Source organism: Solea solea, chromosome 20 (assembly GCF_958295425.1).
Source record: "Solea solea chromosome 20, fSolSol10.1, whole genome shotgun sequence".
In the NCBI taxonomy this organism is placed as follows: Eukaryota; Metazoa; Chordata; class Actinopteri; order Pleuronectiformes; family Soleidae; genus Solea; species Solea solea.
Window position 1 is genome coordinate 16910178 of NC_081153.1, and position 22902 is coordinate 16933079.

At 40.0% G+C, this 22902-nt stretch overlaps 2 protein-coding genes across 14 annotated transcripts in view; one reads left to right on the forward strand and one right to left on the reverse strand.

Annotated features, from left to right (window-relative positions):
* Nucleotides 1–8: 8 nt before the first annotated feature.
* LOC131447196 (protein C1orf43 homolog) lies at nucleotides 9–4018 on the reverse strand. Of its 2 annotated transcripts, none has more exons than XM_058618762.1 (7): nucleotides 3900–4018; nucleotides 3015–3116; nucleotides 2644–2752; nucleotides 2493–2546; nucleotides 2136–2302; nucleotides 1815–1873; nucleotides 9–733 (listed from the first exon to the last, which is right to left on the reverse strand). In XM_058618762.1, the coding sequence occupies exons 2-7, from the start codon at nucleotides 3075–3077 to the stop codon at nucleotides 526–528; spliced, it is 660 nt and encodes a 219-aa protein (XP_058474745.1). In that variant the 5' UTR covers nucleotides 3078–3116; nucleotides 3900–4018; the 3' UTR covers nucleotides 9–525. The 2 variants fall into 2 exon arrangements, with proteins under 2 accessions (XP_058474745.1, XP_058474744.1); XM_058618761.1 differs by lacking the exon at nucleotides 3900–4018 and adding an exon at nucleotides 3234–3555.
* Nucleotides 2830–22902, forward strand: part of ubap2l (ubiquitin associated protein 2-like) — a 25764-nt gene continuing 5691 nt past the window's right edge. For 4 of the 12 annotated variants that reach the window (XM_058618744.1, XM_058618749.1, XM_058618752.1 and 1 more), the window contains exons 1-26: nucleotides 4062–4215; nucleotides 5431–5568; nucleotides 6078–6155; nucleotides 7102–7212; nucleotides 7739–7913; nucleotides 8614–8715; nucleotides 9358–9403; nucleotides 11102–11146; nucleotides 12326–12432; nucleotides 12674–12733; nucleotides 12820–12872; nucleotides 13468–13553; nucleotides 14042–14219; nucleotides 15690–15888; nucleotides 16104–16429; nucleotides 16859–17031; nucleotides 17472–17592; nucleotides 17813–17852; nucleotides 17938–18136; nucleotides 18263–18329; nucleotides 18750–19068; nucleotides 20670–20758; nucleotides 20877–20930; nucleotides 21042–21123; nucleotides 21482–21699; nucleotides 21984–22089. In XM_058618744.1, the coding sequence (XP_058474727.1) occupies nucleotides 5473–5568; nucleotides 6078–6155; nucleotides 7102–7212; nucleotides 7739–7913; nucleotides 8614–8715; nucleotides 9358–9403; nucleotides 11102–11146; nucleotides 12326–12432; nucleotides 12674–12733; nucleotides 12820–12872; nucleotides 13468–13553; nucleotides 14042–14219; nucleotides 15690–15888; nucleotides 16104–16429; nucleotides 16859–17031; nucleotides 17472–17592; nucleotides 17813–17852; nucleotides 17938–18136; nucleotides 18263–18329; nucleotides 18750–19068; nucleotides 20670–20758; nucleotides 20877–20930; nucleotides 21042–21123; nucleotides 21482–21699; nucleotides 21984–22089 (3130 nt within the window). In that variant the 5' untranslated portion in view covers nucleotides 4062–4215; nucleotides 5431–5472. Of the gene's footprint in view, nucleotides 2849–3598; nucleotides 3727–3948; nucleotides 4035–4061; nucleotides 4216–4731; nucleotides 4887–5430; nucleotides 5569–6077; nucleotides 6156–7101; nucleotides 7213–7738; nucleotides 7914–8613; nucleotides 8716–9357; nucleotides 9404–11101; nucleotides 11147–12325; nucleotides 12433–12673; nucleotides 12734–12819; nucleotides 12873–13467; nucleotides 13554–14041; nucleotides 14220–15689; nucleotides 15889–16103; nucleotides 16430–16858; nucleotides 17032–17471; nucleotides 17593–17812; nucleotides 17853–17937; nucleotides 18137–18262; nucleotides 18330–18749; nucleotides 19069–20669; nucleotides 20759–20876; nucleotides 20931–21041; nucleotides 21124–21481; nucleotides 21700–21983; nucleotides 22090–22902 lie in introns of those variants that run through there. The other 8 variants (XM_058618750.1, XM_058618755.1, XM_058618756.1 and 5 more) reach the window with 5 other exon arrangements.

Here is a 22902-nt window from a genome sequence, read left to right on the forward strand (position 1 = left end):
AACGGTACTACTGGTAAATTGTTTTTTTAATCTCAAACCACAAAGTACACAAATATCACACAGTATCAATAAAATAAATTACAACTGTCCGTATAAATATCTTACATATCAACAAACAAAAAAATCCAAAAGGTAATCATTTGTGTTCATATGTGGGGGGAAAAAAATCCACATTATTTGTAAATTACCTTTGCTGTTTTTACCAAAGTATCAATTACAAAGCTAGCCTAATAGGCAACAATCATAATTGTACATTAGGTCCAAAATGAAAATCTTTGGTGTAAAATGTGCACATACAGTTATCAACATGACAGGAAAAAAAGATTAGAAATGCTATGAATTTGGACATTCTTATATGCATATTGCTTTGAAATGACTACAAAAATATGTAAGACAGTGCATGATAGTTATCACCCAGTCTGAACTTACTGTAAGGAGATTTTCTCACAGTCTATTACAGCTTTTTTTCTTTCCAGTTGGCCGTGTACCAACAACTTCTGACTCTCAGTCCAGTCTTGAAATGTTTCACAGTGTACTCTCCAGTGTGTTGTAGTTGTCCTTGAAACTTTTGAGCTCCAAAAAGTGTTTGGGCCTTTTGCTGCGCTGGCCAGTAGAGGGCAGGTAGGTGACCTGGATGGTGGAAGGAGTACCACGAACAGGAGATCCTGTCAGGTCCTTTGCTGCAGACTGGTGCTGCTGGTCCAGACTGGTGGTGCTGGAATAGGCCTTCACCCTGAGTTTGAAGACAAAGAGATGGGAAATGTAGGCAAATACAATAATCACAGCATGAATGTAATAGCAGTCAAGTAACAAAACTGATAATACAAACAGCAGTAAAAAGAAACTGTAAAAACGGTTCTAACTAACAAACTACTTGGTAGTCAATCAGTTAAGTGATAATTTCTTACAATTGAACTCTGAGAAAACAGAAACTTATTGTTGCTCCTGACAGTGTCATCCCTCTGATAAAACAGCACACAGGCCCTTTATCTTCTTCGACGTACCCTCTGTAATATCTCTAAATTGAAACCCCTTGTGACTAAGGTTGAATTGGAGATGATTTTTCAAGCTTTTATATCCTCACATCTGGATATTAGTGTAATTGTTTTTTTACCTGTTTAAATAAGAAGGCACTTGACCGCTTTCCGATCATCCACAACTCTGCTGCAAGGCATATAATGACTGTTTTAGCCTCCCTTCACTGGTTACCAGTGAATTTTAGAATCCATTTTAAAATCTTGACCCTAACCTTTAGAGCGTTGCATGGTCAAACTCCTCCTTACATCTCTGACCTGCTACAGCTTCACACCCCGGCCCACAGTCTGAGGCCAGCGGGCCAGATGCTACTTGTGGTTCCAAAGACCCATTTCAAGACACGAGGCGATCGCTCCTTTGAAGCAGTGACTAGACTGTGGAACGCTCTCCCTTTATCCCTTTGCTGATTAGACTCTGTCGACACTTTTTTCAAGCAGTTTTATTCTTTTTATTGTGTACTACCTGTTTTTTTTGTTTAAACAGACCTATGTTTTTACCCTATCAGTATTTTATGTATTTTGCTTGTATCGCCCTGCGAAGCACTTTGTGATTCCATTTCTGTGAGAGGAGCTATATAAATAAAATTCTCTTACTTATTTTACACTAAGGAAATCTTCCCTTTACAATGTATTATTGTGCTTATAATGAATGAATAATTGAGGAACACAAGAGTAGCCTGCACCACGCCTTGCACTGTTGGTTTGAGAGCAGTGCAGACCCCCACACTTCTTGCAACAATTTCAACAATGTCAAGTCTGGGCCAGTATGACAGCACTTACACGTCAGCTAGTTCTCTCAGAGCCTGCTTGTATTCAAGAAACTCAGCCTCCCCGAACACCTGGAACAGGGAGTAGAAGTTAAAATCAGTAACATATTGCAACAGTTAGGGAAATAACTAAAAGCTCATTAGTTACTATGGAGTAAAGAATGTTGTAGATATATTTACAGTGTTCATGAGATAATAAGAAATTGTTCCACAGTACACATAATATGTACAGCTCACTACAAAGTAAATTCTTTCATGTCTATTTGACAGGGAAAAGTGAGTGAGTGAACAAAGGAATGATTTGGAACACAGTCACAAAAGCACATGTACACACCCCAGTTCCATGGCGAGCACTGTCGTAGCCCTCTAGCAGGCGGTCAATCAGTGTACTGTGGCTGCTCTTTATCAGAGAGTGTGAGTTGCGCAATTCTAGGAGCCAGTTTCTGAAGTTGCGTCCTGTAAATGCACTGGGACTTCGGCTTATCTCCTCCAGAGGAATTTCTGACATCCAAACAGGAAGTGACAAGACGTAAAGGTGAGGACAAAACTTCAGTACGCAAGCTGAAAACACTGGATCACTTAAGAAAATTATTTTCCATATGCTAGTAAGGACAGACCTAAGATAATAAAAAGTATTTAAAGTCCTATTTTATAGATCACATGTGATAATAATCTCAAATCTTTGAGTCACCTGAGTCACGGATGGCATCCAGAGCTTTCATTCTGTACAGGTAGTTGTAACAACCTTTGAAATATAAACAGGGTTACGTTGGATGAGACTCAATAGTAATTTGCTATGCAAAGACATTTGAATGACAAATTGATCTTGAAGAGTGATTTACTAATCTGTAATCCCTGCTTTAGCCTATCGTCTTCCTCTGATAGGAGACGAGGTTCGAAGCAGATCTCTTGGACTGTGGACAGTTTGGAGTCAATCTCCTCCCTCAAACCCTGTGAAAATACACACACTTGTGAACCCAAACACCAACACCAGCTACTGCTGCAGCTTCAGCTGTTACCCTTGACAGTGAAGGGAAAATAATTAAGGTATTTCCATACAGAGTGAAACATGGGACTTCGTTCTTAATATTATGGTTTTTCTTCATTAACAAAAAGAGCAACATTTTTAAAACCTGTTCAAGCCTGTATTTGGAACGTTTGAATAAAGGAAATAAGAGGTTATCAGTATAATATTAGAGGATATTCACTTTACCTTAGGAGCATTGTGACCAATTGGTGCGTGTGGTCCCCGCCGGGATCTCATTGCAAAACGCATGATTTGCCTTTTGACGAAGATAAACAGTAGGACAAACACCTACAAGCAAAAAAACAATCACACAAAGACAAGATGTTTAAAGTCACAATCATTACACTAGCAATAGCAGCAGGTAGCAAACAAAGCTGTGCAACATGTACCGATTAAGCCACTCACCAAACTCCCATAGGCCATGACTAAAACAACATTAACCCCCGACAGAGGCGACGACTCTGACATGTTGTCGGTCGTTTATATTTACACTGTATCCACGGGTAGAAACTGTTAGCAAACAGTCAATGCAGTAGCTTAGAAGGTAACAGTAGAATGATCATTTTTCCAGAAGGAATGGTCTCCGTGGTAGAGACGATACATGAATTATCGTTCTATAGCTTTTCAGAATATGTTTCTGAAAATAAAATAAAACCTACACCGAGGCAATGATGATATTCTTCTTCGTTTTCATTGACATAGTGTGTGTAATTACGCAGTTGAGATACGCTAGCAGTGCGGAAACTGGGCGACAGATGTTGCTGGTTTGCGGCAGGACCACGGACTCTATCAATTACCGTAATAACGGTGTAAGGATCAGTAGACCAGTCCCGTCCAACAACCTACCTGTATTTTTTATGTGATTGACACAGAGGCCGTAAAAGATTATGCTAATTTAGTAAGTATTACGTTGTGTTTTTAATTACATACAATTGCAGGATCATTGCCTTGTTATTTTAACACAAAAGTATTTTCATTTTTTCCCAAGAAGTAATCTGAACAGCCCTAGTTTACTGTGGTATTGGTCAAATAATTCATTGTTTCTCACGGTGTATACTACGTGTTGTTTACCTGAAATCCCGATGTCGGTTGATAATATACATTTAAATTAATGTGTGGGTCACGTGTCTTGGGTCCGGTTTCCCCGAAGCGCCGCGTAAACCACGTGACGCAGCTCTCTGTGGTGTCAGAGTGGAAAAGAAACAGGTAAATTCACAGTCTCTCGCTTATTGTGTGAGCGAGTACGGCTCGTCATATTTTTTCAACTTGGCTGTCTCAACTTTGTGTTCAGGAATAATATCCTGACCTAAATCCGACTAGAAGGTCGGTAGCGAGACGACGTGTCGGTCGGTCGTGTAGCCGTGTCTAATATTGAGCCGGGTTTGTGGTCAGTATCGCCTGTTATTTATTTTTCAGTTCAGGGGCCTACGGGCCTGCAGTTAGCCTCGGTGTTTCTCATGTCGAGACCATTAGATCACACCTCGTTCGGGCTGTTATTGGGATTTTGCACAGTGGCGATATGTTTTTGTTACGCTGTTATCTTGCCAACGCAGCCAACTAGCTAGCGTGTTGTAGCAGTGCGTGGAACGACGTCAGTCGGTAGGGTTAGCATACCTAACAGTCGTTAGCAGACAACTAGTGGCAACGCAGTGACCGGGGCGTTTTTCCCGGTCGAACACGGGAGCGTTATAATTCGCTTAATGATTGTTGCCTAATTAAATTGTCGATATGACTCACAGTCGGCTATCGTTTCCAGCTCAGTGTTGCACAGCCGGTTATCGGTTCTGAGTTAGCTAGCCAGCTAGCCAGCTAGCGGCTGTTAAAGTTAGCGTAGCAGTCGCCATGAGGTGAAGCTTTGAGAAGCGGAAGCCCACCAAGACTTGGAGGCTTATTGCTCGTTTTGGTGTATTAGCCAGTTGGCTAGCGTTTTGGCCATGTGGCTGGCTAGTTGAGTTAGATATACTCGACGGGGCCTGGCTTTAGGCTTGTTTGCGGGCTTGTCCAACTGGGTTTTTTACGTAACGTATGCAAGATTAAGGAGAAGCTGTCAATAGCAAGGTTAGCCGTTCGCTGGTACAAGTAGTTTTAAGTGACTTGGCCTAACTGTGTTTTCTTTTATACAATGGCCAAGTCACTGTATATTTACTATTATCATGTGTAGGTGTGCTTATCATTTATCGATTCAGTATTTAGGTCATGACATATCACTGCGATTTGCTTTGACAAAGACTGTATTGCACAATGCTCTGAGGAGGTAAATACATTAACCAGTGTTGTGCACTTGTTGGGGTTGGTGGGGTGGGGGTATGCAGCAACACCAAGTGGCACTGTAGCATCGCGGGTCAAACCCGCGGTTAGGTTTGGTACGATACATTGCTTTAGAGTAGGTCTGTAAAGAATCCTTTGTCAACGTATTATTCGCATTAGCAGTCTTGGAATCAAATCTGATGTCTCATTCTTACACACTACTAGAATCACAGTACACCCCCACTTGGCAATAATGCACCAGGCAGTTTGAGGATGTAACATTCATGTACCAGACATGGATGACAAATGAGTCCTATTCACAGATCTTTAATACTGATTATTTTTCTTTTCCTAGGTCTTATTCCTTTGTAAATACTGTTATTTGTATATACTGTAAATGATGACGTCCATGGGCGGGAACCGAGCCCGGGGCAGCTGGGAGCAGACACAGGGCCAGACACAGAACCAGACACAGCACAAGCAAAGGCCTCAGGTACCCTCACTCTCCACACATGTTACTCTCTACCTAGATGTAAACAGATGTATGCCAGCACTGATTGTAGGCATGTATTACCACATGTTACATGTCTTGGTGGACTTTAAATTCCAAAGGAAAAATGGTGCACACACCAGTCAGCTGGGGCAGTGGTAGTTGGCAAACTTGCTGCCCAGTGTTTGAGGTTTGAAAACACAGCTGACTCTTTCATTTAACAATTTAAAGGGTGCTTTAGTCTGGATGGACAGAAACACAGACCTTTGAATATGATGATGGTTGCATTATTTATGTGTTATTATGGATGCTGATTACTTCTCATACTGAGCTGAAACATTTGCCTCAATGCTGATTGTCTGTTTTAAAATTAAACACACTTATGCGAATGAAGCCCATACTGGCATCAAGACAAAAGTATTAAGCCCTAAGTGGGCAAAACAGAGTAGCAAATCAAAGCATGTTCCTCTTTTTGTTGACTAATGTTGGATCTCTTTCTCTTCTTTGAACAGGCCACTGCAGAGCAAATCAGACTTGCGCAGATGATTTCAGACCACAATGATGCAGACTTTGAAGAGAAGGTCAAACAGGTGAGCAGATGCAGAGTATTCCATTTCAGCCACGCTTGCTTGTGTAGTTGTTCTTGGTCTTTTGAACTGGTTTGTTTTGGGTGTGTACGTGTTTTTCTTGTATATATTATTATTGTTTAGTTGTCAGATGTCACCAAGCAGAGAAAGTGGGTGACATTCAGTACAATAAAATGGGTACACATTGTTTGTGTATTACCAATTACATCAGTCCGAAGAGAAGAGTACTCTATATCAACACTGTTGCATACAGAAGAGTGAGCTGTACGATATGTTATTTAGTTGCCATAATGTTGGAGGACAATGGTAAATCTATGTTGACAAGTATGTTGCTGCAACAATTAATTAAATATGAATAGAGTAGCAAATTAATCTAGGTATTTTTGATAATCTATTCATTTGTTTGTGTTTATTAATAATCAGCTCAGCTTATTAAATTTGACTTCTAGTTTCAAAACTGAATATTTTTGAGAACATTATCCCAAGGTTGCAAAACATCAATCATTATTTTTCAGCATTTTCTGACATTTTATGGACTAAACAATGAATTGATCAAGATAATTGACAAATTCATAGATTACGAAAAATTAGTTAGTTGCAGCCCTTGTTTTATTTCATGTGACTTAAAGGTTATTTTCAAGTGTTACTGCACAGAATCTGACTCTAAATATTGATGTTGATGCACGCTGCTCAAATTCCCTTAATCCCTGCTTGTAGCTGGATTGCTGTACTGTAGCCCAAACCTGCTTTCCAACCTCCAACTGAAATAAGAAATTTTATAGAGTCACTTAAAATATTTCCTACAGTAGTGAAAATTACCTTAACGGTTTTCATTTTGCTTTGTCCTTAAATGTTTTCCTTTTTGGAAACAATCTGCGCAAGTCAATGCTATTTTTCCAGCCAGGTATCACGCCTGTGTCCCTGCATCATGGTATTCCTTCTTTTCCAGCTGATCGACATTACAGGCAAAGACCAAGACGAGTCCATGATCGCACTGCATGATTGCAATGGGGATGTCAACAGAGCCATTAATGTGTTGCTGGAGGGTAGCCCAGACACTGTAAGTATCGTCTTTAAGTAAATCTTTAGGTTCTGGAGAAGTCAGGGCTATTCGGGTTGGATGAATAGAAAAGCTGCATATAAAGTGTAAAAAAATGTTTGTACTCCTCTTTGGCCACTGTGTCACTTCTACATGCCCTGGTTTGTTTTCATAGATCCATTTACTTTCAAGGGACTGGTGACAGTCATAACTTGGATTGTCAAGATCCAGGCTTATTGTGGGAGATAAAATATTGGGGCTGGTTCAATATATCTCTCTAGGAAATTACTGAATTTTTTTTTTGTTGACAGATTTTGCTTTTATTAGGGTTTGAGTAACAAGGTTGCAAGAACCCTCTTGAAACTGGAAGGATTATTAACCCTTTATAATTTAGATGCTGTCATGTTTAGCCCTCAAATCTTTAATTAGTTAAGATCAGATTCATTAACTTGTCAAAAACTTGGTGTCACCAGAAACTCTTTTAATACCATGTTGGGTCGGCATATAAATACATTATACTGTGGCGTTGTCTTCATTTTTTCTTAAGGACTCTTGGGAAATGGTGGGGAAGAAGAAAGGAGTGTCCGGCCAGAAGGAGACGAGCCAAGCGGAAACCGGAGAAGAAGGAAAAGAGAACAGGGAGAAAGGAGGAGAGAAAGATGTTGCACGTCGTCGAGGTGGAGCTCCACGCAAGGGCCGTGGAGCCAGCAGGGGTAGAGAGTGTAAGTTTTATCAACACCTTTACTGATTTATGTTTTTTTTTTTAAGATATGCATCTACAACTAAACGGCTTAAACCATGCTTCTGTTCATACAGTGGCAGCTATTTGGTTGTGTCATATAACCACCTTTTTTTTTTTTCTATGAAAGTGGGCCATGCACTTAAATGGTTTGAGTACATGCGTAATTGGTAAATTTGACTACAGCTTTGAGTGCATACAGGAAACGCTTTTCTACAGGAATGGCACAGTGTTATTTTGGTGACTGGTCTGAGGTGTACCAGGGTGTGTTGTTATAGTTGTCCCATAATTCCATAGCTCCCAAACGATGTTTAACTTATTTGCCATAGGGACAAACAAGTGCATATTTCATCAACTTTCTAGCAAGAGACTTTTGCTTGATTATCTAATGGGTCTTTACAGTTTCCTCACACAGCCTTCCACCAGCATGTGGAGGAGCTTACTCATTCTTAGAAATTATTCTAAAGTGATGTGCTGCAAATCAATTAAAGCCATCTGAATTATGAGTACATTTTTCACTTGACTAAGTTTAACGTGAAGTGTATCATCTTTAAATGTGTATCATCAGCATATGAGTGACCTCTGTATAAAGTGCAGAGGTCATTTAAGTTAAAGTTGCCAACAAACCTATAGCCTACACAGTTGGTGATGATAATGTCATTGAATCTTTTTTTTAATTCAAGTTCGAGGTCAGGAAAATGGTTTGGATGGCAGCAAGGCAGGAGTAGCAGGAAAAGGTGCAGAGCGAGGCCGGAGGGGAAGAGGCAGAGGAAGAGGGACTGTGGGTAAGTGGTTAAGCATCTCTAAACTGTTTCGTGGAGGAAATGTATCCTATCAGAGCTTATGGGGCTGTGCAATATGAACAAAATCTTTGATCTTGTTCCTCATTTTACCTTTTTACATTCACAGACTTTCTTTACTGTGGAACTTAATTCTTTCATTGGTTATAGAACTGGACAGTGGTGTTTTGATACAGCATTGCAGGCCAGCATCATTTGCAAAATACACTTTTTGGTTCAGTTTTTTTGTATTCTTCTTTGTATTACTCTTTGTGTTCAATCTTGGTTTGTAAGTGTTTTCTTCATGCAGATGCTAAAGAACATCACAAGATATGCATCTTATTTTTGCACAGCACTATTCCTGCTTTGCCAATTAATTAAAACTTTTTTTTTAATAACTAATTCATCTTTCAGTGTTTTTGTTTTGTCAGGTTCTTAAATGGGACTATTTTCTGGTTTCTTTGCTCAATATTTTCCATAATTTTCTAATTTGATGGACCAAACAACGAACCTAATCGAGAAAATAATCGACCTGTTAATCTATTTTGAAAACAGTCATTTGTTGCAGAACTAGATTTACTTTTAAATAAAATGCTGTGATAATGTGTCAAAATCAGAAAATGAAGTAAGCTGTCGTTGTCTCCCCAGGAATGGCAGGACGGCGAGGAGGCAGATTTTCAGCGCAGGGCATGGGGTAAGGGAACACCTGTGTTTCTTAAATCTAGAGGGCCTTTTGTTCCACTTTTACCTGTTGCCATGGTCACGAGAGAGCAGGACTGCAGTCTATTGTTTAGCCTTAATCCAAGGAGGAAGCACGTACATTAGCCCATGGGATAAAAAAAGAAATTGTGGGCTTAATAAGTCTTTTAGCAGTGTAAGGTGTCTAAATGTTAGATTTAGAGTGACATGTGGTTAATTTAGCACTACTAAGATGGGTGTCAAGGATCCTGTATTTGCGGTCTTTGCTATCTTGCCCTGTGATGTAGCATTAGTCAGTTTGTGAGCTGGTATCCTATACTGGCTGCTTGGCTAGAGACTGTCACAATACAGGAAATTAAATGGGTCATGGAATTATTTATGCATTTCATCTCAATTTAACAGGCAACTTTGCAGTAGGACCTCCGTTGTCATAACTTATAATCTTTTTGATGATAAGTGACTTCAATCGGAGAGAAGGCGGGTTATTTTGTTTCTCTAAAAAAAATTGATGTGTACTAAGAAGCAGGTGTAGGAATTCCATACACAATGTTTATGGTCCCTTTCTCTGAATATGCTTTGAATGTACTTGAAGTGTGGACACAGATGTTGCATGTATTGATAGTGGGGTGGGGGGTGTAACTCCTGAAGTTACTCGTATTGTTAGCTGAGGTGTTTTCATGTTACCCAACATCCCACCGTATGCCACACAAGTTATTTTATCACGTTTGCTTCTTGTTGCGAACAGTCACATTTTACCAGCATGGCTTTAGTGTCATATATGCCACGTTTGTTAAAGTGGTACACATGTACCTGTTCGATCAGGTGTTTGCAGGATCTTAGGATAGTAGTGTAAAGCTGCGTTTGTGTATGTCCGTGTTCAATGGCACCTTGTACTAGTGCTTTTGACATAATGCTATGATAGCATGTACCATTAACCTCACATACCCATGTTGTGCTCTAAAATGCTGGCATGCATTAATACCAACTCAATAAATACTTTGTGCGCCCATTGGAAATGAGTACAATGCTGATGGGGAAAGGACAGTATTTCCTACGGTGTTGTAGATTTGATTATTTTTATTTCCACAGAGAAAAATTTCATTGTATTGTATTTTTATGTTCAAACTAGATATTGTTAAGTACAAGAGAACACTACTCCATTCATTCTGTAGCCACTTGTCGGAGTCGCACGCATTTGTTGGCTTATTTACAGTGTTGCTCATTTGGTACAACTGTAAGCAACCATTGTATTTGAATCGTCAGAGAGTAAAGAGGGGAGATTTTAGATCAAGTTTGTTGTATCCTTGCATCGCATGAAAGTGAAATCATTCTACTGGTTAACTGTTTTCAGAGAATTAGAGATTGACAACAAAATATTGCAATTACACCACATCATGAGAAGGATTATTACTTTTACTCCTGCATAACCTCTATCCTTTATTTGTGGTTCCATTGTGTATGTCTCTGGTGAGTTGGATTTCTCGATTGGAGCAATGATTTTATATGATGAAAAAACACTGTTTTGCTTTGCTGACAGACATGTAGTGTGTTTGTTTGACGTACTGGTACAGGTAGATTCAAGGGATTTTGCTTCTGCTGTTGGTCAGGATTGTGGTCTGAAAACCAAGATTTATCTTTCTATTTTTACTTTGTTGTGCTTCATATAATTGTTACCATTATTTTTCCTCTAAAGCCAGATTGATAAGGGGCCCAGATATGATATTGCAGGAGGTGAGAGGTGAGTGAATCGCCTCTGGTGTGTCTGTTACTCTTGCTCTTTTAGGGAGACTTTTGAGTGCCATAAAATTAGATGATATAATGCAAGACATAAAAAACAGAGTTATGTCTCATTCTTTTATGTAACAAGGAATTGACCTTCCTGAAACCTGATGGTTACTCTGTTTATACAATGGATTTTGGACAAATACAGAAATCTGTTTGTCTTAACTCAACAGAAAAGAGTTGTTCTTCATGTTGTTAGGTTGCACCAGCATTACTTTTCATGGACGTGTCCAAGCAAACAACAAGCGTGCAGGATCACTGTCTTAACTGTCCAAACTCATGAAGACTGTACCGTCTCACCTCAATCTTATGTTGTCATTTCCTGTCTTCAAATGTCATAATAACAGCATTAATGGGGACTCACTTAAAGTTGTATTGAAACCTGTATACTTTGTTTATGCAAAGTTTTTAAAAACATTTTTTTACTAGAATAGCATATGCTCTGCAAGTGTTTCCTGCTGTTTTTCAACTAATAAATATGCTTCTTGTCTCAAAGCTCAACCTAAGCAATATATTATTTTGCTGTGCATTGTAAGAAGACGCTAGACCATATGATTGACCAGCTTTGTAACCCCTTGGCAACATTGGATACAAAAGTGCTGCAAATCACTGCATAGGCCAAAATCATGCACAAACCATCAAACACAAGAAGTTCACCAACCCCCTGCTTGTTCATGTCTGCATTTGCATCCTTTCTATATAAATTTAATACATATTTTAATTGCACACGAGAAAGAGACTTGATGCTGAAACCATCACAGGAGATCATAAGTCAAGAGGTTGACTTGGTGTAAACAACATGATTGATTAACATGGGCCTCCCATAGAAGAGGACAGCCATTTGCAGCACTTCAACATTCAGGGTGTCCTGGGGGTTACACGGCACAATCAAGCCCATCTTTTCAGAGGTTGTCCCAGATCCTCTGTAAAGCATTTTAATTGTTTGTAAAACCATTTATCAAATTGATGTGTGGGGTCCCTTTTTAATTTGAGAGGGGAAACCTGGGGTAAAAAAATGATCCCCAAATATGTGTGTGTGTGTGTAAGCTCCCACCTGTGGCTATTGGAAAATGTGGGGATGTATGCTCAAATCACAGCTTACCTCTTCCTGTTTTTAATAATTTGTCTTTTATAGAACATTCAACCCTGCTGATTATGCAGAGCCAGCCCAGACAGAAGAAAACTATGGAGGGGGCAGCACCTGGAACAACACGGGAAGCATGGAGCCGGAGGAGTCGGCTAGTAAGTTAATTTAGAAAGGTTGCCCTCCATAAGTTGATCATGTCAGTGAAGCAGCTGTGTACCATCCAAACAATTCTGAAATTATGTTTGTCATTCCAAAGAAGATCTAGTAAGATGAGAGGAAATCCCAGACATACAGTCTTACTTGTTGATCTTGTATCCTGGATATCAATGTGCACAGTTAAATTAAGGCTATTCATTTTTTAATGATCATTGCTAATTTCATCTTCTGCATCTCTAGGGTTGGACTACCCTGCAGGAGAAGGAACAAATTACCCACCCAAGTTCGACTCTGCTCCTGGTAAGCTTCATTATCTCTTGTTTTAGTGTATTATTTACTCCGTTGAAGCTCTCTTTTCTAAGTAAACATTTATTTTTGACTCAAAGGTGCCTGGAGGACTGCTACAGAGGAGTGGGGTACTGAAGACTGGAATGAAGATGTGAGTAGTTGGGGATTCATCTCACATATGCACATCCAGCACTTCTAAGCATCTGTTGAAGATTTTAGTGCAATTTCACTGTAGTGGAATGGCTCTTTTTCATTGTGGATGTGTACCTTTGCCCTCCAAATTCAGGGCTGGGTATCAATCAAACATTTTCAGTACCAATACCTTCATTTCGATACCGGTTCCTGATCGATACTTTTTTCAATACCAGTTTTATGTTATTTCTAAAAAAAGAAAATTACATTACACATTATGGTACAAATCCATCCGTAGTTTTTATTTTTCTGTTTTGGCATTTTAACACTCAATGCAGTTTTTTTACATAAAGCATTAAAAGCGTAACAGCATTGTATTCTTCCTGCACACAGCAACCATGTGTAGCATTACAGCCAATCACCGGCAGCATTATCAGATCTTGATCTCGTGATTAACTCCGTAGGTACCGAAACTCAGGACCGAAAAAGCAAGGCATGTTTCGATACCCGGTAGTATCGAAGCATTTCAGTCGGTGCCATAAAAAAACTGAAGTTCGGTACCCAGCCCTACCAACTTTGACCTTCTCCAACTTTATTTCCATCTTCCTCTGCAGCTTTCAGAGACTAAGATATTCACAGCTTCCAGTGTGGCATCCTTGCCTCTGCCTCAAGAGAATGTTACCATCACCAAAGGACAGAGGTGGGCCATTTATATTTATTTGCATGACTTGCTGTTTCCAGCACATCGCTCTCCAAAAAATCAAGTTTCCTTTGTTTAACTATTTACTTACTTGACTGGAGCAATGATGGAGCTTTTATTATTTTTTTAGTCAGCATATTAATTTAAATGAGATGATTGTATATCTTTGTATTTAGTTTGTTGGTCACCATGAAGTTGACTGTAGACAGGTCAACTAATCTTTCACATGAGTGACTAAACTGGCCAAGATGGGACTGAGCTGCTATGCTCCATTTTCAGTATCAGGCACTAATGGGGACTTAATTGTTTTAAGGGATGTCTGACTGATGTCACTAATCCACAGTCCTACCCAGACTAATGGTGTTCTACTAAATGAGACTCCTGCAAGGCAAAGCAACAAAAATAAATATTAAATAGACTTGTATAGAAACAGTTGACATTCAATTTGTCATAAATTTGTCATAATGAATGTTCCTTCTTTGCTGAAGGATTGACCTTGCCGTGCTCCTGGGAAAAACTCCCCCATCCTCCTCAGAGGCAGAAAATCCCCCAATGGAGGCCACCCAGCCTCCCTCTTTGTCTCAGTCACTGGTTTTTAGCAATTCCAAACAAGGGCCGTCACTCTCCCAAACGTCCTCCAGTACCCCCTACACCCAGCACAACATGGTAAGACACCAATTCCTTCCAGGATATTTCAGGCAGTTTTTTGATTGTTGCGATGGGCAAACATTTGTGGCAGCTTTTTCAAAAAGTTACAATGCACGATACAGAGTTAACAAATTTGTTGACATTTTTTTTTAAATGTCATTAATGTATTGTAAAATCACTCTTGCAGACATCAATGAACGAAATTCAGAGCCTTTCAGTAAAATTCCCTGTTGTGAAGAGCGTTGATGTGTTTAATTGAAACACCAGACAGGTCTCAGGAAACGCGTTACATTGCTGCAATACACTGCAGGAAGTGCTGGGGGCAGTAGGCCTACTTCTCCCATTGTATACACTTATTACATTCTGAACCAACGAAGATCACCCCAACATTAACCACTCCACTGGATGTTATCCCACGTATTACATGACTTCTTACAAAGAAAACTAATCAGAAACAAAGTATTGATTTCAGAGTTATTTTATTGATTAGGATGCGTATTGATTCCTCATGATAAAATAATAATTTATGTGGGGTTTGAACCACAAACATTGGCAGCATACACAGTGCTCAGTGTATGTTCCTAAAGTAAAAATGTTTTTATTTCTTTACACTGTGGTTTTCGTCTGGGTTATGTGGCACTACTGCAAGTTAACACTGAGAATGACGGTCCTCGGACTAATGCTAGCTCGAAAGCTAAGTGGCAATAACACTCTTACATATAGGCCCATCTTGGTGGATATAAATGAGACTGGCAGCAGAGCAGCATATGTTAAGTGTAAATCTGTGGAAGCTGATTTGTCGGCAAATAAATGCCAAATCCCTTCAAACCAGAAGCTGGATTCATGTGTGTTGGGGTAACCCTGAAGTTTTCCATTGCTTTGGCTCTGGAGCGGTATTAGTCTCCCGTGTTCCTTGATTACGTCTTTGAGCTAAACCATGTACATTCTCTCCTTCTCCCCACATATGTTCATGTTAATATTAGGAAAATATTCCACCCTGGCAGATGTCTCTGACAAGTTACACTTTGATGAAATGACTGGACTTCTGCGCATTGATACATATGAAATTGTAACGTTACTAGCATTTATAAACAGAAATAATCCTGACTAATCGATAAAATAATCAAGTGATTAGTTGACTACCAAAATAATTGTTAGTCTTTCTCAAACACTGGGTTGGGATAAGGGCTGCAACTGATCAATGATGAAACTGCCTCTGTTACAGAGATTGATCAAATATGCACAACGGTTACTTTGATTTGGCAAAAATGTAAGGTGGTGCAAACATAATTTGCGTAAATCACAACATCACATATTCCTGGAGGGACTGAATTAAAAAAATATAGTTTACTTACTTTTTATATCAACCACTTCCATTTCACACTGGAAAAGGACACGGCCATCAACATCAAATTGTAATTTGAATTGTGCAACAGAAATATTTGCACTCCTTTGGCAACAGTGTCTCTTATGCACCCACTATTACAGGTCAGCATGCTGAGCAAGGGATTTGGGGATGTGGGAGACCAGAAAGGAGGAAGCACAGGGACCACTGGCTCTCAGTTTCTGGAGCAGTACAAAACAGCCCAGGCACTGGCCCAGCTGGCAGCCCAGCATTCCCAGACAGGACCTCCGAACACGACCCCTTCATCCTGGGACACCAGTGCCACCTCACTGGGACAATATGGTGAGATAAACCCTTAATGTTGTCACTGTCAATCAAATTAATACCCCTGTTGAACCTGTCCAGGTCTTTTGAGTACAGCAAAGATATTTTTGTATCCTTTATATAAATCTGTGTGTAGTATTTTTAGTATTTCAGATCATGCCTTTTCAGTGTAGAAAATATGAATGTTCTCATGTTTTACTATTCTATTTTTTTTGTCTTCATTCATTGTCCAGAAATGAAGACTCAGCCTGAGTCTGTGGTCCACTCGCCCTTTATGAAGCGGCAGCCTTATCAAGCCACCACCTCAACCTCATCCATGCTGGATGTGTTCCTGCAGGACAAAGGCTTGCCTTCTTCCTCATCTTCTTCATTACCCCAACAAACATCATCCTCACCTCATGTGGTGCCTCCGCCTGCTTCATCCCTTCCAAAAATTACAGCAGGCACTCTAGGTCAACAAGTTTCTCCAAGTTCATCAGATGCACAGGGTTCAAGTCCATTGCCTTTGCAGCAACACAAACTTAAACAACAGAAGAAGAGGACGTCTATAACAACAAAGGTAATATTAAAACTTTCAGATATATATTTATATATGGTCAAGTGAGTGGTGCAATTGTGTGTATTTAACTGTACACATGAACAGAATGTGGTGCAGCAAAACACATGCTGAGTAACTGGTAGTAACTGCAGCAATGAACACTTCACTCCACCAACTTATTGTATTAGAGTACAACTAATGTGTACACTTAAACACACACACACAATTGCACCATTCAAATAAACACATACTCGATTGTGCCGCTCCCTTGCTGGAGCACTCATTCATGCTCATGCATAAAAAAAATACCATTGTATACTCTTGAAATTTGTTAAATGGATTTGAATGTTTTCTGTGGGTTCAGTAAGCTTGAAGTTTAAAGAACAAATACAGGCAGACAACTCGGAAGTGTTTGGGCCAATTCAGTAAAAGACCACTGGTCTTTTTCAGATTCCAGCTATGGCAGTGGAGATGCCTGGCTCGACAGACATTTCAGGCCTCAATCTTCAGTTTGGAGCACTACAGTTTGGGTCAGAACCAGTTTTACCTGAGTATGAGTCCACCCCTGCCACCACAACGCAAGGCAACCAGGTTCAGAACAGTCTCTACACAAGCCCCAGCAGGTGAGTACAACCAGAAACACAATGTGTTCAAAAGCTATTTTAAAATGCAAAGCAAGAGCTTAATCATTCAAAGGGGACTTTTTATAGTATTTATTTTACCAGGAAGCCTGGATAGTTAGTCTACTGTCAAGGTGTGAACTATTTCAGAACATGGAATGTGCCCATGGTAATAATGAATACTCCAAACTTAATACTGCTATTGCATCATGGTTGAATTATCAATACAGTAATTATCATTATTGCAGTTTTTGGAGGGTTTACAGTGACATGTACTTTTTTTTTTTTTTTTTTTTTTTTTTTTTTTTTTTTTTTATTTATTATGAAGAAAGTAAAAACATTTTCAGTATCCCTGTGCAGTATTTTATCAAAGAGCCAATTAGCTCTGATGGAACAGATCGAACAGTCAATATTAGTATTGTCGATACCATTCAAATCTGCAGCGAGTCGACTCCGGGTCTATCCAACTCCAGCCAAATGGATCTGTACGACCAGAGAGCACCTCAGACACGGCGCTACCCTCCGTCAGTCTCCTCCTCCCCTCAGAAGGATATGCAGGCCAAGGTAAGGCCAAAGCTTCCCTTTTGATTTTTACTTTACTACCCAGAATGCAGTTTTTCTATTGGTTCCAGCTCTTTATTCATTGTAATTCTTTGTTTCAAATCTGACCTGTGGTTAATATGAAACAAGCTTCTTGATGACTGTCTATAAAAGCCCAGAACCCTTCAACTTGTTGTTAATGGCATGTTTCCATAGAAACTAATTTCTTTTGTTGATTTTACAGAATGGCTTCAGTTCAATACAAGTTACGCAATCTGTGGAAGGTCAGTGGTTACAAAGCTTTTTCTTATATGCTAAGTTCAAATTGGCCACGTATAAACACCCAACATTTTCTCCTGTTCTCCACAGCTGCAGCAGGCTCTGCAGTATCGGTCAAGCCCGCCTCTGATTCAGTCACGCAGGCATCTCTTTCCTCCATGGGCACTTTGACAGACAGTGGCGCAGGCCCTGCTTCCTTGTTGAATGCATCCAATCAAACATCTCTCAGCGCTCTGGGCCACGGTGAAGATTTGCCTCCAAGCACCATTCCTCCTCCCCAGCACAACAAGTGAGATTCAGTCACAGCAACATACAAATTACATAGATAATTATCCTACGTAGTAAGTTGCATGATTTAAATGATTTCATGATTTAAAGTTGAAGCATGCTCTGAACTATTGTCTTGTTTTTACAGCTCTCACCCATCACAACAGAACAGCCTTGGTCCATCTTCAGTCCGGACAGCCAACTCAAGCTTACTGGTGTGTTTTTTTTCTGTGTTTGTCTGTTTTAAAAGGAGCTATATATACAGATATGCAACTTGAGTTTAAAACGGGTTCTGCAATCCAAATTAAAAATATTGGTGTGTTTCATGGTCTTATGATCATTTATGACTTGATACAATACATTTCTTGCCTACAGCTCCTTTTAATCATAGAACAACCAAAATCACACTCTTGTCAATGTTGTTTTGCTTGTGTAAGACCACTGCATTTGGCATTTATGTAGCCAAACAAAAATCAGGGTTGTGGTACAAGTGTATGCAGGAGAGTATCTCTCCTCAGCATTTTAAAGGCTCCATTTCCTGTGATGGCAGACGGATGCATCAGATGACCATTCACTCTAATGGAAATGTAATTTCATCAATCCTGACTGCTTCTTTCTCTTCCTCTGTCTCACAGCATCCCAGTGTAGACGGAGACTCAAGTCTCCACTCCTACCCTTCCTCCGTCTCAGCTGTGCCATCTTCATCAGTACCCTCCTCTTCCTCAGTGGCTACTGCTGCACAAGTGTCCCTAGGTGTGCCTCAGGCCTCCTCGGTGGGCTCTGCCACAGTTTCAGCCCCGTCTGGCCTCTGCGCCGTCAGCGGTCTGGCCATGGGCCTCAACGCTGCCTCCATGGGTGCTCCACCTGCAGCAGCCACCTCAGTTTCAGTCTCCACTACGGCTTCAACCATTCCTTCTTCAGCCAACTCCTCACGCAGCTCTGCAGCATCCTCAGGTTAGACTTATGAATAGGCTTGTCAGTGGGAATTATCCACTGCCTCATGTGTCTGCCTGGCATACTTGATTTTTGCCCTGTCAGTTCAAACTGGTAGCATAAGTGGTAGTAATTGTTTGCTTGGGGTGGAAGTGCACAATTCCATATAACATGCTAATAAGATGGATTGCCCAGTTTGTTGCGATCTTTCTGCTTCACTGTAGCCCCTTTTGTATCACTCTGTAGTGATTTTAGAAAGACAAATTTTTAGGAGTGAGAATCACAGGTTACCACACAATACAATATGCAATACATGGTCCACGATACCAATATTATCACTATCACAATTATGTGATAATCAATATATTGCAAGACAATCATATAGCAATGCATCACAAATCTGTCTAACTGAAGAAAACAAAACAAAACGTCCATTGAAAGTGCAGGATTTCACTATTTATTCACAACATAGAGAACAAAGTTCATAAAGTCTATGTATGTATTGAACATGAATGAGGCATCTCTTAACATAGCTTTCTCCACCATTGTCTCGCTGTAAACCTCCTCTTCAGCCAGGTAACTTCACCCCTAGACTCCCTCATTCATTTGTGCAGCGCTGCTGTGAGGAGACATCAATTAGTCATGCCTGACAAGTGAAACTGGCAGGGATCGTTTACTTTGGAGGGCCTTAATTTGTTAATTGAAATATCAATACAGATTATCATTTTGCACGAGGAAGGATGACGATACAGTACCGAATTGATATTTTGACTCTCATACTCTTTCCGTGCACCTCTGTATTTGACTTCATAGCTTGGTCGCATTGTGTTGCATTGTCTGACTGCCATGTTTGTATCTTTTGCTGCTGAAAAGATCTGTGTACAAGATACTCTAGTGGTTGTGTTTTGTGATTGAGTACGTTAATGGTGCTAACCTGCAGTGGCTGCATCTATACGAACAGATCGCATAAAAAGTATATGTTCATGGCTAATCTTTGTTTCCAAGTTGAAGAAGAGAAGGCGAGTTTAGATAAGAGCACAGTGCGTTTGTCTGGGCTTTGATTAGTTTCCATTCCTTCTGCATCACTGGCAGAGTTTCCATGATTCTGACTCATGCTGCTTTTTTTTGTTTGTTCTCAAACTTTTTTCCTTCTCTTATACACATTAGTTGTTTCTTTGCTCTCTCTGGTGCATAGTTCTTTGTGAATCACTCATTTATTGATGCAGCTTAGAGATTAATTTAGAACTTGGTTTTATGAAACAGAAAATCGTGTACACTTGAACAGGTTTTTAGCATAATTTAAGAATTAATCCACTGATCGTGACGTTTTCTTAAATACTTTTTTATTTAAGAAAACTATTTTTTAGTAGTAGTAGTAGTAGAGTGATTAAGTAAGATTATGTGGCACTGTTACTTGGGGAGAGAATGTTGTGAACATAATTGGCAGACGCATTGAGACAGTTTATCATTTTGATTTCTGCATAAAGCTGCAACATAAGAAATTATGAAAAAAATGAAGTGCTTGGAGTATAGAAAATTGTGCAAATAAGTGTAGGTTTTGTTGAAAATCAATATCTTTTATTTAATTGTGTTTGATGTGTTTACATTGTCTGTGCATACAGGGAAAGCACCTCCAAACCTGCCACCTGGAGTGCCCCCTCTACTGCCCAACCCGTACATCATGGCCCCAGGATTACTGCACGCCTACCCTGTAAGTACATGAAAAACTCAACTCAGAATTGACTGTCTTAACATGTACTTACTAGGTTTTGTTTATGTTGAATTCTTGATAGTAATTAACATCGGTTTCTGGCACATGTTTTACTCAGCCTCAGGTGTATGGTTATGATGACTTGCAGATGCTTCAGACAAGGATACCGCTGGTGAGTGTCCAACTGATGCAGTAAAAACAATAATCCAGTAATCATGCTTTATTTCTTCAAGGTATCATTGTTTTATATTTGATACAAAAACATATTTTGTAATCTCTACAGGATTATTACAGCATCCCCTTTGCAACTCCCACAACAGCATTGACTGGCAGAGAGGGGAATCTGGCGAACAACCCTTATTCTGGTGAGCAGTTGTATATGAGAAGTTGAATAATTTGTTTCTTGGCTCCATAAACATGATTCCAGTATTAACTCTGAATTGCACTTTAAGTGTAAGATGAATACATGCTTGTTTGCAAAGCTCAAGGGCAGGGGGATAGATGTACAGCTTATAAGTGAAACAGTCTGCCAACTATAGCACCTCTAAACATTAATGTTCATGTGCCTTGTTTACTGAGCTGTGGTGTCTGTAAAGGTTCTCAATCTTTCAGATCATAGCCATCACCAGTAGTTGGCTATAGGCTATAGGGACTTGCTTTAGGTGAAAGGAGAGGTCTTGACTGCTAACTACTGAAGCTCAAACTCTGTCCTTCTCTTTGCAGGTGATTTATCAAAGTTTGGTCGAGGTGATGCATCATCGCCGGCTCCAGCCACCACATTAGCTCAGACTCAACAGAACCAGACTCAGACGCATCACACCACACAGCAGACTTTCCTCAACCCGGCGTTGCCACCTGGCTACAGCTACACAAGCCTACCATACTACACTGGCATGCCAGGTCTACCCAATACCTACCAGTATGGACCTGCTGTGTTCCCGGTGAGATAACTTGAGACTTTTTCACAAGTTTGCCAAGTTGTATGATTTCTTTTACTGTCCGTGCCCTCCTCCACTTTGAATATTTTCTCATTATGAGGAAAATGGGTGGCAGGATTAAACAGCATGTGTCATGTCCAGCAGAACATTAGATGGTTCTATGGATCTTTACTCTACTTTCCCCTCACTCGGCAGTTATAAAAATGTTGCATGAGAAGAAACTAAAGTTTCTGTTTTTCTTCTTGGTGACCAGATGAAATTACATCCTGTGTTTTGCTTTCTTCCAGGTGGCTCCTACCTCGTCAAAACAGCATGGTGTGAATGTTGGCGTCAATGCGTCAGCCACTCCATTCCAGCAGGCTAGTGGCTATGGTTCCCATGGATACAGCACTGGTGAGACACTTAACCATTAGTAAATGGCATGTTAGGGGGCGGGGTCATGCAGATCCTGCTCTTTATAATTGCATACCAATATTTGATTCACAGTGAGCCCATTGAATTCTCATTGGTGTTGAGTTCATATTTCATTTGAGCTCTGCAGCCTCTGCAAGCATAAACATGATGCTTGTGAAGAAACCTTTGTTTTGATTGTGTCAGAATGGTGGTCAGTAAGGTGAAAAAAACATTCTTGTCTGTTGATGTGAATTATTGTTCAGGTTTAGATTTTTCTTAAACACGGATCCTGGAGATCATCTACTAGGCATGGGCTGGTTCTTGGTTTTAAGGTATACTACAGTATTAAAGTCACTGTATTAAATCTTGAGCATTTTTTGTCATGCCGTGTCTAAGGCATGAGCTGTTTTTAATGTTGTCCAAAACCAAGTGCAGGAATCACTCTGGATGTGTGCAGTGTTGAGAAACATGACCCTTTGGGTTGGTGTGGTCAATCAGCTATGTTCATGGTATGATGGAAATAGCAGGTAACATTTTAGAACTGTAATTGTGGTAAGTGAAATTTTTGTGGAAGGTTATCATACAGTCAGAATCTCAAACCGTACCATGCCTATCCTGTATGCAATCTACATAACCTGTACAGACAAGGAACACACTGATAATGAAGTTGTTTTATACCAACGTCCATCACAATATATGGGACTGCCATTTAGACCAAAATGGGAATGGAGACAAATGGTGCGACCTGTGGTTTCCTGGCATCGCAAGTTAAAATGGAGGGGCTTCGATTTTTGGTTCTCTTCTGTCTTCCAT